The sequence below is a fragment of the Lithobates pipiens genome, unplaced genomic scaffold (assembly GCF_037356315.1).
Source record: "Lithobates pipiens isolate NorthernLeopardFrog02 unplaced genomic scaffold, aLitPip1_a1.2 Scaffold_19, whole genome shotgun sequence".
NCBI lineage: Eukaryota > Metazoa > Chordata > Amphibia > Anura > Ranidae > Lithobates > Lithobates pipiens.
This window is the reverse complement of record NW_027507764.1, coordinates 481322456-481339129: the sequence shown is the minus strand read 5'-3', so window position 1 is coordinate 481339129 and position 16674 is coordinate 481322456. Positions and strand designations below refer to the sequence as shown.

Genomic DNA, 16674 nt, shown 5'->3' with positions numbered 1-16674 from the left:
AGAAATACCATTACCGGTAAGCCTAACTAGGGTTTTTTTTTTTATTAATTAAAGTGTAATTTTTTCCCAAAAAATTGCATTTGAATGACTGCTGCGCAAATACAGTGTGGCATAAAATATTGCAACAACCACCACTTTATTCTCTAATATATATATTATAAAAAAAAATTTTTTTTTGTAGAGACTAAAGTGGTGCTTGTTGTATGTGTGTATATATGTATTTGGGGGTTCTAAGTAACTTTCTAGCAATAAAATAAAATGTTTTTAACTTAAAACCAACAAAGGTAAGAAAAAGGTTCAGTGTTTAAGTGATTAAACTTCCCTCATTTACACACCAAAGCGTATTCCTTTAGGCCGGGTTCACACCGCTGCGATGCGGAAACGCCGCGAATCCGCAGCGTTTTCCCGCATCGCATTACTCCCGCCGGCAGTTCACACTGCCCTATGCGGACGGCTGGGAGTGTCAATGATATGTTAATGACACCCCCAGATCCGTCCACATATCGCAGTGCGATCTGCCGACTCGCACAGGAATCGGATCGCATGGTGTGAACCCCCATGCCATCCGATTCTGTTGCGGACCAAAAAAAGGGTCCCGTGCGAGTTTGCTGCGGGACCGATGCGAATTCAGCCATACTATCTGTATGGCTGTACTCGCATCGCTACGGAGATCGGATGTGATTTGTGGTGCGAATCACATCCGGATCTCCCCCCGCAGCAGTATGAACCCAGCCTTAATCTAAAGGGCAAATCGTTACAATGTTTATACTTTAAGTTCCACTGCTAAAGAATGTTGTGATTCTTGGCAGACTGCCCGTTTTTTTTCCCTTTCTTTTGACAGCTGTCGGCTTCAGCAGAGCAGAGAGAATTCTCTGCATAGAAAGAATCGGGAAATACTTTAAGATTGCAAGGGGGAAAACAATTGCGATAACGATTGATGATTAACCACTTTCCACCCGACCAATGTACATATACGGCCGGGTGGGAGCTCTCTACTTCTGATAGGACGTTCAGGAACGACCTTCAGAAGGAGAGGGATCGTGCGTGCCCGCGCAGCGGCGCGATCCCGATGTGCTCGTGTCACCTGGACACGGCGCATCTCGGATCGGCAGGAGGGCTCTGTGATTGGCCCTCCTGATCACATTACGGTCATGTCCAATCACGGCCGTCATGTGATGTAAACAAACAGCCGGTTGCTAGGCAATCGGCTCTCCTCTCCTCACACGGAAGTTGTCGCTGAGGAGAGCAGATCGCTGCAGCCAGCTGGTGATCAGTGAGTATGAGCTGTTTTTACAGCTTTTTACTCACTGATCACCAGTCTAGTGTAATACACACATGTCCCCAAAACACATGTCCCCAAATAATAAAAAGACATGTCCCCCACATATGTCCCACTAAAATCACATGTTCCAATAATTATCTGCACACATATGTACATGATAATTTGCGTACATTACGTAATTTTTTTTCCCAAAAACATGTAGCAGAATACATTTTGGTTAAATTCATGACAAAATTTGATTTTATTGGATTTCTTTTAAAATAGAAAAAAGAAAATATTGTTTTTTTTTTTCCAAATTTCCGCTTTTTTTGCACTTATATCGCAAAAAAAAACTGAGTCGTGAATAAATACCACCAAAATAAAGCTCTATTTGTGCGAACAAAATGATAAAAATTTCATTTGGGTACAGTGTAGCATGACCGCGCAATTGTCATTGAAAGTGCGAGAGCGCTGAAAGCTGAAAATTGGGCTGGGAAGGAAGGTGTTTAAGTGCCTGGTATTGAAGTGGTTAATCATGCAGCTCTAAGCCATGGTAACATATAAACAAAAAAAGTATTTTTTTTTGTGAGATCCCCAGTTTGGCCATAAGAACTGCCTGGAAGTCACTGGTGGTGTAGCCTTCCCAGGGGCATCAGGAAGGTGCAGAGTGTGTCATAATGCCCCAGAAAAGAATGAAGTAGAGGAAAGAAAGATAGTTTATTGTTCTAAAAAAATAAATGTATTACTGCAATGGGTTTTTAGTTTGGCTTGCACAGCTGCATGAACATCTTTTTTGGTGGGGGTCCACTTTAAAGCAGAACTAAAGGCAGAAGTTTTTTTCATTTGGGATTAAGTAGGTGATCTATAATCCCTGTCAGTTGTCGTGATTTTGCTTTTTTTTTTCTTCTGCCATCTGTGTCCTATTTCAGAGATTTCTCTTCACTTCCTGTCCCATAGAACAGGAAATCTCTCCAAGGTTGTCACCAGAACTAGTGTCGGCATTGGAAGGCTTCCTCGCTAGTTCTATTTTACGGAAAACCCTGAATTTGGGATTTTCTTTCATATTCTGTGAAAACGGTAAACAGGGTGAATAAAGAGTCTCCTTATTGAGTCGGTAATAAAAACCTGACAGGTGTTCTAATCCTCCTCCACTCTATCCAAGAAAAAAAAATGCCTTTTAGTTCTACTTTTACCTGCAGTAGAGAAATGTACATCTCTTTTGCCCTATCAGACAAGGCTGTGTTGTGTGACATGGCTGTGTACATGTAAGCATTATAGAAGCAATAGGTATTTTTGACAATATAAGTGTACTTAAAAAAAAAAAAAAAATCAAATTTCATGTTATGAGTTCTATATGGATAAAGTTAATCTGAATCTGATTTAATTAAATGGTGAGAGGGCTCAACCAATAGTAATGTGTTAGCGATTTGTCGGTTAGGACGGGATACCTCAAAAGCAAATAAATCACTGGAATATAGGAAAGCCTGTCTGCTGGCTGACTCTTTCCACAACTTCTTGGATTGCTTTGCTTTGCAACTTCTCTGCTGCTGCTGTTTACTTTCTGAGGACTACATGTCCCATGGTACCTTGCTGGCTGCAAGCTGTGATTCCTGTACTGACTTCACCTCTTAAACTCCTCCTCAGCACCTCTGTAGTTCAGAAGGCAGGTGTTCCGTCAGATTAATCGACCCGTCAAATCTTGTAACAGAAGTGAGGTTCCATCTTGGTACTTTCCACACTCAGCTGCAGTAAGGCTGCAGTCTGAAGTCGCCAAGTGGACATCTTTTTACACCCCCTGAAATCTTGCATTTCACACGTTTTTAGCCATTATGAGCTTATATCATGAAATGCAGTAATTAGAACTCTGTGACACTGTTTTGATGTTTAATTTTAAAAGCAGCGACAAGCCTGATGATCTCACACATTCGATTTGATGGGTCACCTCCGCTGGCTCCCCCTTCCCCACGAGGGGTCGAGGGCGGCGAGCGGGATGACGGAACACAGGCTCTGTGGCGTGTGACACAGCATTGCCTACTCACAGGACATAATGAATACATGTCGTAGAATTCAAGGAAATAAATGTTTGGGGACCTTCACAGGGGAAAAAAAAGATATGCCTGTGCTCAAATCCCAATAGCTTGTACATGTATATCATCTATTGCAGGGATCTCAAACTGGCGGCCCTCCAGCTGTGGCAAAACTACAAGTCCCATCATGCCTCTGCCTGTGGGAGCCATGCTTGTAACTGTCAGCCTTGCAATGCATCATGGGACTTGTAGTTGAGCAACAGCTGGAGGGCCGCCAGTTTGAGACCCCTGATCTATTGGGTGCTAAAGGGGTCTGGCTACATGTTAACACTGCACTGATCTTTAAAAGAAAAGATTACAAACTTCATGATTGTTTGGATTAAATGGAATAGGCCAGAAATAACTGAAATACAATGTGGATATAAATATGATTTTATATTTTGACTCTATATAAGGTTTATATCCCACATGTGCAGTTAAGGACATCTTTGTGCCATGTTTTGATTGATCTAGCTGTGGTGTCAGTCCTGTACAGAGAACATGGAACCCTTCATTTCAGTCTCTGCCCTGCCATGTGGTATGGTCAGTTTTTGGTGGAGGCCAGGCAACTTGCCAGTATGTTGTTGACTTGAGGAAGGAGGTAAGCCAATGCAAACACATAGATAATAACATACTTGTTGATCAAACCCAGAGCCCCTTTACAGCAAGGCAGCAACTTTTACTGCAACCAACCATCAACAGATTTAACTGATAAAAACATCCTGTCAGTAGTGGGTTGCCTTGAACTGATAGTCAATTTTTACAGTTGAAAAGGATTGGATGATTACTGTGTGTAGGGTCAGGATTTGTTTTTACAACTTTCCTAACTGTGTGTGTGTGTGTGTGTGTGTGTGTGTGTGTGTGTGTTTTTTTTTTTATTTTTATTTTTTTATTAATTTTATTTTATTGAAGTAGTATGTTGGTGCATGTTTTATTTACAAGTTTAGCTATCGCACATGTCCACAAGGTGGCGGTATTGCATTCGAATTGTGAGCTGACGAGAATGCAGTCTCGTGTTAGATTTGGCTACAGATACTTGGGGGGGAGGGGGGGTGTTCGTCAGTTGGTCTGCTGCGTTTTTGAATGCTACAGATGCCTCCTTTCCTCTAATGCATGTTGTCAAATTAATTAACATTCTGTGATTATATATATATATATATATATATATATATATATATATATATATATATATATATATATATATATGTGTGTGTGTGTGTGTGTGTGTGTGTATATATACATACGCACGCATATATAAATATTGTGAATGTATACATGGCCAGCATTACAAATGTTTAGCAGAAAATAGTGGTGCAACGGATCAAAAAACTCACGGATCGGATCGTTCCTCGGATCAGAGTCATGGATTGGCTCATTTTTTGGATCAGCAAATAATTTTAATTTGCAAAAACCTGTTAAAATTCCACCACCATATAGTCCCCACTGTAACACTGTAATATCGGCAGAGTATGGCTGGGTATCGCAGAGTATTGCTAGAGTATTGGCAGAATAATGCCATGGAATAATGTATAACCTGAATGTGTTTCTTACACCTAGTCTCAAGGGCACAGATTGCTGTTGGGCTGCTCTTAATATCAAAAGTACCAGAGATAGATGGACCTTTGGACTACCATGTGAGGGTGAAGTAGGGCAACAAAAGACCAAAAATCTTTTGGCTAACTTCACACTGGGGCGCTATTTTTAGCAGCAATTTACCTTTGTTTTAGTGGCGCTATTCGGCAGCGCTGCCCATTGATTTCAAAGGGCAGGGGCACTTTAGGAGTGGTGTGTATACACTGCTCCTACAACGCTGCAAAGATGCTGCTTGCAGGACTTTTTTATTATTATTTATTTATTTTTTTAACCATCCTGCAAGCGCACCGCTCCAGTGTAAAAGCCCTCGGGCTTTCACACTGGAGAGACTCTTTACAGGCGCTATTTTTAGCGCTATAGTGCCTGTAAAAAGCGCCTCAGTGTGAAAGCAGCCTTATAAACGACCCTTCTTTTTTTTTTTTTTTTTTTTTTTTCTGCCAGCTCAGGTGCTGCATAGCAAAACATTATGTGTGTGTGTGTGTGTGTATAAATAGTTATAATTTATATAAATAATTATAATATAATTATAATATATATGGTCATAACATACAATGCAAAACTATTTTTTTTTTTTTTTTTATTTCAATTTATTGCTTGCTCATCATTTCATCATTATAATGGATTATAATCGATAATGAAAATGGTTGACAACTATTTTTAATATTGATTAGTTGGCACGCATACAGAATGCATTATTAGTTTACTTGTCAGGAAATACAATGCAGCACACATACAGCTTATTACACCCTCCATACATGTCAATAAGTGCCTGAGAACTTGTAAATGTGTGAGGATCAATGCCTCATGGGACATGTAGTCTTGTGCAGGAGAAGGAAGTGATTTAAAGTGATTCTAAAAGCAGAAAGTTTTTTTTTTTTTCTTTTTTTTTTCTTCTTAATGCATTCATTCCATTAAGGTTAAAAAAAAAAAAAACTCATGTGACAGTCCCCCGTCCCCCCCCCCCATACTTACCTGATTACAAACTCAATCCAGCTCTGTGCCCAAAAGTAGCGGCACTGCTCTCTCTCTCCTGCTGCTGTCAATCTCAGCCTGGGAGCAGGGGGCCGAGCCGCACAGTGTGTGTCAACAGCAGCACATAGTGCTGCTAGGGATCGAGTGGCTTGCTATGGGGGCACTCTGAAGGCAGGAGGAGCCAGAAACACTGGTTGGGGGGGGGGGACCCCAAGGGGAGGATTTGGTCTGCTCTGCAAAATCATTACACAGAGCAGGTAAGTATAACATTTTTGTTATTTAAGAAACAAATGCATTATTTAGATTCACTTTAAGGGGTATGTGCAGAGAAGATCAGCATCTGAACCCAGAGAAGCTGGAGGCTGATAGACTGAAGGTAATATCAACCATTACAATTATATTGAAAGTAAATGTTTACCAGTATTGTGCATTATATTTAAAATGATCATATCTATGGAAAAAAGAAATTAAAAAGCAACAGAACCGCACTATAGTAATAGATGTGAAAGTCTAAAATAAGGTGCTGCCGACCCTATACCTCACACCCCCCAAGAGGAGAGGCCGTGAGCTGTGATTGCTGTAGAATTGTATATTGAGGGCCCCAGGCGCTACCTATAATGCATGAAATTCTAGGTAAAACTATCCTAGATAGCTGAACAGCTCTAAATTCAGTGATGTCTACTCGTACTTAATGTATGACAAAGGGGCCAGAAATAACCCTGAACGCCACTAGTAATAGAGGAAATCACAAGGGAGTAAGCAAGAAGAAACACAAGGAAGTAGGCAAAAGAAACGTAAGCTGATACTAAATGTCTACCAGAGGATAACACTCGTGAGTATTACCCCAATATTGATAGTAGTAGTGGCCGGCCCTATCCCACAGGGGAGCGTTAGGCCAGATAAATGGAAGGTCTATATTCTCTTAACATAAATTTTAAGCAGTATGGCATATCAATACCACTGTTTGTAGTGCACTAAGAGGGCATTTTAAATATACAGGGTACAACCAAAATGTAAAAGTGTGCAACCGCAGGTGCAAATAAGTGCAATAAGATCGTGGCTAGGAAGATATATATATATATATATATATATATATATATATGTATGTGTGTATGTGTGTATGTGTGTATGTGTGTATGTGTGTATGTGTGTATGTGTGTATGTGTGTATGTGTGTGTGTGTGTGTGTGTGTGTGTGTGTATGTATATATATATATATATGTACCTCAAAAGTGACCAAGAAAAGGTCACAGCTGAAAAATGTGCTATACCAAAAAAATGTATCAACAGTGTTAACGTGTACACAATAGAGCAAATAAATGTACATATACAAGACTAAAGAGCTAGGATAAGTTAATGATGTAAAAAATAGATAACTAAATAAAAAATCTAATTAAAAGGTAGTGAATGCGTGAATGATCGCTAGTGCAAAAAATGCCAAAAAAGGGTGTAGGGGAACAAAAACAGTGCAAAAAATGCGAGAAAGCAATGACCTCAAGATACACAAAAAAAATCACAGAAAGTGACCGCTACATATACTGTGGCTGGCATAAAATGTCCTTAAAAGGTAATAAATCTGAGTCCACTGCAAATAAATAGCAGGAGGTAGTTGTATACACTCTCTAAATCTTCAAGCAGGTGGAACTTAAAGGTGACTGGTGCTTAAGACAGATAATTCGGTGACTTCCGTGCAAGAAAACGTGTCTGTCTCAAGGTGCAGGAGTTGATCAAGCCAGAGAGGAACGTCCACCCTTTTTCTTCTACTTCTGATGCGCAGAGATTCCAATAGGCCAGTGGTTATAGATCAATATATCCTCAGGGAGATAAAAAAAAGGTCTCGTAGTGTAGTAACTCCAGGTCACAAAAACTTAAGTTCAAAAAATAAACTTTATTTGTTTACAGACCGGAATCCGGTAAAAAATGTGTATATAAAAAAAATATATGTAAAAGTACAAAAGTGAAGACTTTCAGATTTTACAAAAACCATAAACCCACAGGAAGGGTATTCATAACATACAGATGTATATCTCAGATTCAGTATCAAGCTGAGATTGAACTACATCAGAGATAAAAATCTAAAATATATATAAAAAATGAAAAATAAAAGAAAAATATAAAAATAACCAAAAAATAAAATAAAAAAATAGAGACTGCACAGACCCCTCAGGGTGATCAGATGCGTGCAGCGGGGGTCATCAATATAGATTGCCTGTCCCCAGGGGTCACAGGAAAAAAGGCCCAGAGCTGACACCCTAGGGAGGACCACCCTCCATTGACGCTCCGGGGATCAATGTATTCCGTTCACGGTCTATGTGCAGGAACTAAGCCAGGGAACGAGCGGAGGAACGGGCAGGGAGATGGCGTGCATTCCAAGGCTGCGTTCCACCCGACTCGCCAAGACCGGAAGTGACGTGGTGTGTGTAGCTACGTCGTACACGTTTCGTCATAGGATGTCTTCAGCGACGATGCCACGCCACCACACACCAATGTCTTATGACTCCGAGGAACTCCACCCACTCGCTGGAAGAATGTCATCGAATAGGGCAGCCAATCCTGAGTCCTCACGTACATCATTGACATATATAAATTATATGGGGAAGCCTAAGAGGAAGAGGGGATAAATAAATACCAAAGAACAATCAAAGATACAATCTGGGAGCCCCACCATGTGATACAAGGCATCAGACTATTGGGATAGGAAGAACCATATTACGATCTATATGGGAGAGATAGACTATTATAAGGGAGTGGGATCCTTATGGTTATTGATAAATGAATAAGCCCCCTAGTGGCTGTCTACCATAATACACCCTCACCTAGAGGGCTCCTAGCATGTTATCCAGCTATTACCTTTTCATTTTTTTATTAGTTAAAAAAGTTTCAAACATCCAATCGATTTCGTTCCACTTCACAATTGTTTCCCACTTGTTGGTGATTCTTCACAAAAAATAAAAATTTTATATCTTTATGTTTGAAGCCTGAAATGTGGCAAAAGGTTGAAAAGTTCAAGGGGGCCGAATACTTTTGCAAGGCACTGTATAAATAAAAATGTTGCCTGAACCTTCTATATCGAATATAGATTGGCCAACTGTTGGAGGAAATATGCATATTATGGTGGATGGGCCCTCCTAATGCTAATTTCACCTAGCAACATATAGCTCTAAGTGAAATTAAAAATAAAAAAGCATGGCAAAATAATTCATAGCCCAGCATACAGCTATCGATCCACCCTGCTGCAATCTTGGAGGACAGATCCAACCAGCTGATTTGTCCACCTTCTCTTATTCCAAGAGACCCCTGGTCACTGGCTCCCGGCTCTTCTAAATAAAGAGAAAAACAACAATAGTGTAATACTGCTGAGAGAAAAGGAAACGGGCTCAATAAACTGAAGCCGATACACTCACAGACACTCACTGTGAATAAGTGTATAAACTGTGCTGGTAACAGTCAGGCTCACTCCTCACAGCCTCTCTGTGTGATCGTACACCTGTGGCTCCTCCTCCCAATGCGTTGCGTCACAGGTCACGTGACCTTTTCAAGGGAATCCCTTGAAAAAGTCACGTGCTGTGATCATGGATCTCTTATAAACTCGCCTAAATCCTCTAAAAATGTTCAGTGTCCTGCATCAGCCATGACCTGACATTGATGCAGAGGAAAGTTAACTATTGCTTCATGGAAGCAGGTTTAACCCTATTCTACTATAAAACACCTGAAGGGGATTGAAGGAGAAGTTTCCAGTTACTAAAAAAACAAACGTACATACTCCCCACTATGATGCTGTAGCTGTTCCCAGCCGGTGTTCTGGCAGGTAGTGTCCTGCCATCATATAGTGTCTGCCCCGTACTGCTTCAGAAGAAGCTTCGGAAAATCTCCGAAGCTGAACTGCACCATGAGTGGAGGTGGTAGCCCCACCATCCAAGCGGACATAGGGTTGTGAAAATTAGAGGGCCACTTGCGGGCAAGCTTCGCTCGCCACGCTTCGTGCTCGGCCTCGCTGCGCTCGGCTCTTTTATATTCCTACTCTATGTCCACTTGGATGGTGGGGATAGAACCTGGACTCACGGCGCAGGTGCCCTTCATCCTTGGCTATTTTCGGAATCTGTGTTGCTGTGTACTGCGCATGCGCAGTACACAGCGGACACTATCTGATGGGGGACCTTATATGATAGGACACCCGCTCTAAGGCTGAGAATTGAGTGATCACATGACTGCTGATCACTCAGTTTTTGGTTCTTCTTGGAGCAGTGACTCTATTCTGCCCTTTCAGCACTCACTGGAGCGCTGGGCTGGAGAGGTGGTGGGCACACATACTGTCCACTGATTCTGGGTGACAGGAGAGCACAAGTAAGTGCACTCCTGTGACCCAAAAGAGAAGTATGGCCAAACAAAAAAAAGCATTGACTATACTTCTCTTTTAAGGTATTCATGTTGGAGACACAGAAACCTCATAAACATTTTGTTTTCCAAACAAGGGGTTGTCTGTTTTCTGAAATGCAACATATCACCTTATTTAGTACAATACATCCAATACATGATCATCTCCTGAATGAGACTTGTCGTGTTGACTGGGGATTATTAGGCAATAGGAGAATTGTGTGTTTGAAAGTTTACAGATGCCATGGTCACATTGAAGTAATGGCAGCAAAAAGGGAGACGAGAGAATCTCTTGTTCACCCCATCAATTCTGAGACTTCTGTGTACAGAAGGATGTGAGTTGGACACCACCTTGGTCTTCATGCCTAGCTCGAGCAACTGCAGTGATTTGTGTCTTGAGGAAAGTGTGGGCTTCTTCATACAAAATAACTTTGAAGGCCTTGAACTTCCCCTAAAGACTGATGTACTTTAGGCCTGAGACAGTTGCTGTCCCCATACCTGTCTTTTGGGTGCTGTTGACCTGCAAGACTTGTCTTCATGTTAACGACTCCACTTGATCAATTGAAACTCCTTTAAATTTCTGAGCCAGTAAAATCTGAACTACAAGATTTCTGTTACGCTTCAACAGCTTGGCATCTACTTGGCATCCTGTATTTTCACCTAGACCATGGTGGAAGCTCTAATTAGACAGGCTTCCATTTTTTTTTTCTTTTTACAGATTTTCATGGGTGAGTGGAGTGTAGCTTTAATATGTGATTGATGAGAAGAAAGGACGTTGTTATCAGCATGGACAGTGAGCAGGAGACTCTTGGAAGAAAATGGGTGTCCTTCATTTCTTTATTTTTTGGATTGCACCCTCTTGAGCTGAGATCAGCATTCACAGTGCTAATGAGGGGTTATGTGAGAACGTATGGTGACAGAATATCTGCTTCTAATGGCCTTTGGTTCAGTCTCCATGGCGATGTGATTTCTCGTTCCCCCTACACCTGCGCATTATTCTGAAGACGAGGAGACAAGGAACAAGATCCACTTCCTTTTTGGAGATGTTCATATTTGACGAGTGTCATGGAGTGTGTGATATGGATGTTTTCTCCTGCTGCTTCTCTATGTACTAGGCCTTATTAGCTAGTTTTTTAAAGAGTCAAAATTCTTAAAAGCGCTAAAACTTTCTTTCTTGCAGTGCTAAAATCCACTCTGAACTTCAGGAGCCATTACCTGCTTGTGGCTAGAATTTTATTTAAAATTTAAAAATGGATTATAGACTAAATGCAAAATTCAGCAATAAGCTGTGGGCATGGCTATTTTGTTTTTGATTTTCGTGAAGTTTGACAGAAAAGCTAATGATTCCACGTCAGACTTCTGCCTCTAAAGCTGCCATTGCCATAGACATTAATGTGTCCAATATAGACTATGTAAGAATTGCAGCCAATGACCGACTCCGAAGCAATGACTGAATATCAATAGAGGTGCTAGAGAGAAAACTTATCTCCTAACCCCCCCTTTAACTAAATGCTGGAACAGGAAGAAGGAAAAAGATGTCCCCTTTAGAGATCCCAATCTAAATACCACCGAAATCTATGGTCACGTGACATCCAAAGTCTTCTCTTCTGTGTGCGGGAGGAGGGGTCCTTCTTTGTGATGTTGACCTTTTCCCTTTGGCTGTCCAATGGCGGGGTTCTCTTAGAATGCAGGAGAGTAGTTCAGTGGTGATGTCACCATGAGCTTACTTCTGGAGACTGGCTGACGAATGCCATTCCTCTTCACCCAGAAACAGCACCCACAAAAGAAAAGTATAGCAGACATTGGTGAGTAAGACATTCTTTACAAAGCAAGGAAAAAATAAAGCTGAATGGGTGTGAAGGGGTTTTTATTTTTGCCCATGGATGGGGCTTTAAAGAAGAATTGCATGTATGGATACAGTAGTTACATTGGCTTAGTCAAATGTAGCTATGCATATACCATACCTGTGAAATTCCTCTGGAAGCTGGAAATAATTGTAGTATGCACCACTCCATTGATCTCCATTAGCTTCTGGGTCCCGTGCCAAGCAGTTGCCCTTCTGCATTGCGAACACCGGTTGCCTGCTTGGTGGAGGCACTATTGAGAGATCGATTTGCATTTCCTCAATGGTTGCTAAGTGCTCTCTGATTGGATGAGGTGGGTAAAAGGGACGGGGGTGCGGTGGTGATGTCACAATCTCTGTCACATCTAATTAGAAGGCACTTTCCATTCTTGAGAAATTGGAAAGCATTGTCTGAATGGCACCCATGATGATCAGGCCATCTCTTATGTTCAGTACACAGCAGGCAGCCACTTGACATGGGACACAGAAGTCAGTGGAGATCACTGTAGCAGTGGTGCCTACTACAGTGATTTCTAGCTTCCAGAGGGATTGGCAAGGTATGGTACATGCATAGTTACATCAGACCAATGTAATGTTGTAAAATATCCATACCATACCTAGAATTTAGCATTTGGTCCCTTTCACACAGGCGCCTCCGCTAAGCGGAGTTCGCTTGCTCAGCGGGGGATGTCTCCACTGATCCCTGCTAAGTAGATGGATGACAGCAGAGCGGATATGGACACAGTCCTCCTCTCCTGTATGAGGCAATTGGATGGAAATGGACCACCTGTCAGTTTCCATCCAATCTGTCAGACAGATGGGGAATAGACACTATCCGTCTGTTTTTGGCAGATGGAATGGTATTGGATGGTGGCGGGTGTCACCGGACATGTGTCCACTGACATCCACCACTTCATCGAGGAAACTGGAGGGTTCGATCAGGTCCGCCTGAAAAACTGACAGGCGGACCTGATCAGGCAGCCTGTGTGTAAAGGGGGCCTTAAAGTATAACTAAAGGCAAAACATTTTTTCATAGGCAGCTTTGTGAATGAATACAAAGCTTCCTCTGGCTGAGTCAGAAGTCATGATGACATCAGCCTGCCTCTGAATGGCTGAGCATTATTCGGACCAAATCAATATTGTTCTGGGTATGAGATGGGAAGTCGGTCTCACAGCCGGAACCCAGCAGTACATACAGTGCTTAGTGCTGCTGCAGCAACTAGTGAAGGAAATACTTTGTCTGGAGCAGTTTGGTCCAAATTAACGATTTTAAAGTGAAGGAAAACGTGGACACCAGCTTTAGTTGCTGGAAAAAGAAAAACGAGGAAAATTCTTGTGACCCAATATTAAGCTGTCTTTAAAGCCATGTTTTTGTTTTTTTTTGTTTTGGATTGTGTGTTAAAGTGTTAGAACCTCTGTCAGGTTCTTACTGCTGACCCTACTGGGGACATTTTGTTCCACTGTCACTAAAATAGAAAGTGAAGTGGAATCTAAAATTTACAGTTGTCATCAGAACAGGAATAAAGAGTAAATCTGCCAGTCATCCATGACACTAATGACTGTCTAAGAGGTGGCTTCCCCTCACTTAGAAATAGCTAAGATACGCATTCAGCTTATATACAGCATGTAAAGTGCTATTTACAGTTCTTGGTCCTGATTTGTCTACTTTATTTTGCACTTAGAAGTGAAAAATGTGCATTTCTCTAAACACAGGTTTAGTTTTACAGAGAAATAAGAGGGTCACAGATGAGATAACGCATCTGTCACATCCACTGTGCAGTCTCTTCAAAATGCAGATGACTTGTGTCATATTTCATGTACTGTGAGTAGGTGCTGAGTGCTTGGTCAACCTCCAAAGTTCAAATCCATCTCAGGTGTATTTCAGGAGGTGGACCCGCATTAGGCAAGACGCATCACTTCTAATTACTTTTTTTTTAGAAAGGGCTCAAAAATAGTCAGCAGCTTGTTTTTTTTTTTTTTTAAGGCACAATGATGTAGGTCCTGGAATTTGTAATGGCAAACCCTAGACATTGGTAGAATATGTAGCCAGGCAAAAACTGCTATAATAAGGAATAATGTAAAAAAAAAAAAAACACTTAATGACAGTTGCCTGCTAATTTTTTATTATTTTTGTTATATTTTGCTAATTTAAAAAAAAAAAATTTGTTATATTTGCAGACTGCCGCCAATGAGAAGGAGACCTTTGCTTCTCTGCTTCATCATTCCCCACTTATTCAGATGGGTCCAGCAAAGGACAAGATAGTTGCTGGGACAATCTTCCTTGTTGTTGACAATGACCTGTACATCGATTTTGGGGGCAAGTTTCACTGTGTATGCAAGAGGCCTGAGCAAGATGGAGAGTGAGTAGAGACAAGCTACTTTGTAGTGTGTGTGTTTTTATTTGTTTGTTTTTTTGTTTTTGTTTTTTTTTTTACCCTTTTTTAGGTATAATTTACTTGTACCTGGGATTATCCTGCTAGCTAAAAAAACCTGAAGAAATGTAACGACCACAGTACTGATTGGCAGAAAGGTTCTCATTATGACTTTCCACTATCCTCCCGTTAGATTGTTTTTCAGCTCGGTATAAGAGAGAGAGTATTGATTGTGATGGCAAGTCATTTGGTTTACTTTATCCTGAAAATAGATCATGACGGGCTGTCTGGCTCTTCACAGAATGGAGTTCAATTTTTGTGCTGAAAATGTTAATCATTTTCAATGTTAAACTAATCATACTTGGTTGTCCTAAAGATAGAAGTTATTTTTTTTTTTTACCTTAATGCACTTAAAGGATAAGTTCACCTTGTAGAAAAAAAAAAAAAATGCTTTTTTTTTTTCCAGGTAAAAAAAAGTGCATTTTTTTTATTTTTTATTTTGAAGCATGTAAAACATTGCACCAGTGATCTTTTGATTGGTGCCATGCAGGTCTCCTTCAGATCTGTCATTATATCTGTGTACCTATACAGGCAGATACACTGACAGGAAGAATCAATTAACTACCGCGGCGCTCCACAGTGCCATGGTAGTTCATTGAGAACTACAAGCCCACAACTGCAAAGGATGCCGGGGCTCGTAGTTCATTCACACACAGAGCTGTGTGAATTAATGATGCAGCCGTGTGGGGTGGGGGGGGGGGGCGGCCACATGGCCGCACTGTTTTCAAATTGTGACAGGGAGTGCTGGGAGAAGATCCCCTACACACTGTCACAGAGAGGGGAACGCTGGTGGCAGGAGGTGGGTGGATAGGCGCATGGTACATGTTACACTCTAAATATGGGTGTCACATGCTCTTAAAGGTGAACTTATCCTTTAGAGGATTAGAGACTCTTCACATAGAAAAGTGAAACTCACTTTAAAAAGTTTGTTTACTTAGAAAAGTGAATCACTGTAAATAAGGTGAACCGGTTTACACCTATTGTGTGATAGGGGAATTAGGAGAATGGATCTTTGCTAGCAAGAAGGTTGTTTAAAGTGAACACTGCCTATTCATATTTACCAAGCTCTTTTCAAAGTGAACATTACCTTTTTGCTAAGTGAACAATGGGGGAAATGTACTAAAACTGGAGCGTGCAAAATCTGGTGCAGCTGTGCATAGAATCGGCTTCTAGTTTTCAGCCCCCATTCACATTGGTGCGATTTGACAGTCAGATCTGAATCGGTGCGACGCCACACTGATTTCCAAAAGTAGTTGTTCCTGCACTACTTTTGGCGACTTCGGGGGCAATTTCAATAGACATCTGTGCATGAACCCACACAGATGTCCTTCAAGTCACCCCCAAAGTTGGAGTGAAATGCGTCTTTGAAATCGTCCAATTTCAAAGCCATTTTTGGTGTGGACGGGGGCTTATTGTCAAATCTTAATTGAACAAGCTGAAGTTAGAAAGTGATTGGTTACCATGTACAGCTGCACCAGATTGAGTGTTCCAGTTTTTTTATTTTTATTTTTTTTAACTTTATATCTTTATTAATTTATTTTCAATTTAAACAGAACAAACATCATTCACATACCTTTTATATAAAAAAACGGAGAAATAGATAAAAGGACAATAAGCCCCCTTTTCACTCATCCCTTCCTTCCAATTCCTCCAACATTCTCCCCTGCATTCTACTCATGAGAATTTTCCTATCTCACTACTACATGTTTAATAACCCTTCCATTTTTACATATAAATATTTCTATTCATTTTCTCACACCACAATTTCCAGATCTTATAAAAATTTTTTTTAATTCCTCTCTGTTATATAATATATATATCCTTTCCTTAAGAATTACCCCGTTCATGTTCTGTACCCAGTCCCTACTGGAAGGAGGTGTGAAAGAGCCATTTCTGGGCTATAAGTTTCCTAGCTTGAAAAAGGCACCTTACTATTGCTAATTTGGTGTCTTTGGGCCTACTTCCTCCATCGATCCACGCCAATACGCACACCAGAGGTTTCATATCTATAGCCACCTCAAATACCTGGACTATTATTTCCACTACCTCCTTCCAATAACGGTACAACTTGGGGCATCTCCAGAAAATATGTATAATATCCCCCTCTGTCCTTCCACATCTGGGACAGGAGGCA

The 16674-nt window shown here is 41.0% G+C and overlaps 1 protein-coding gene across 1 annotated transcript in view; it reads left to right on the top strand.

Moving 5' to 3' along the window:
• Positions 1-16674, top strand: part of TPD52 (tumor protein D52) — a 305089-nt gene that overhangs the window by 185430 nt on the left and 102985 nt on the right. The window contains exon 6 of the mRNA XM_077492924.1: positions 14287-14468. Within this exon, the coding sequence (XP_077349050.1) occupies positions 14287-14468 (182 nt within the window). The remainder of the gene's footprint in view (positions 1-14286; positions 14469-16674) is intronic.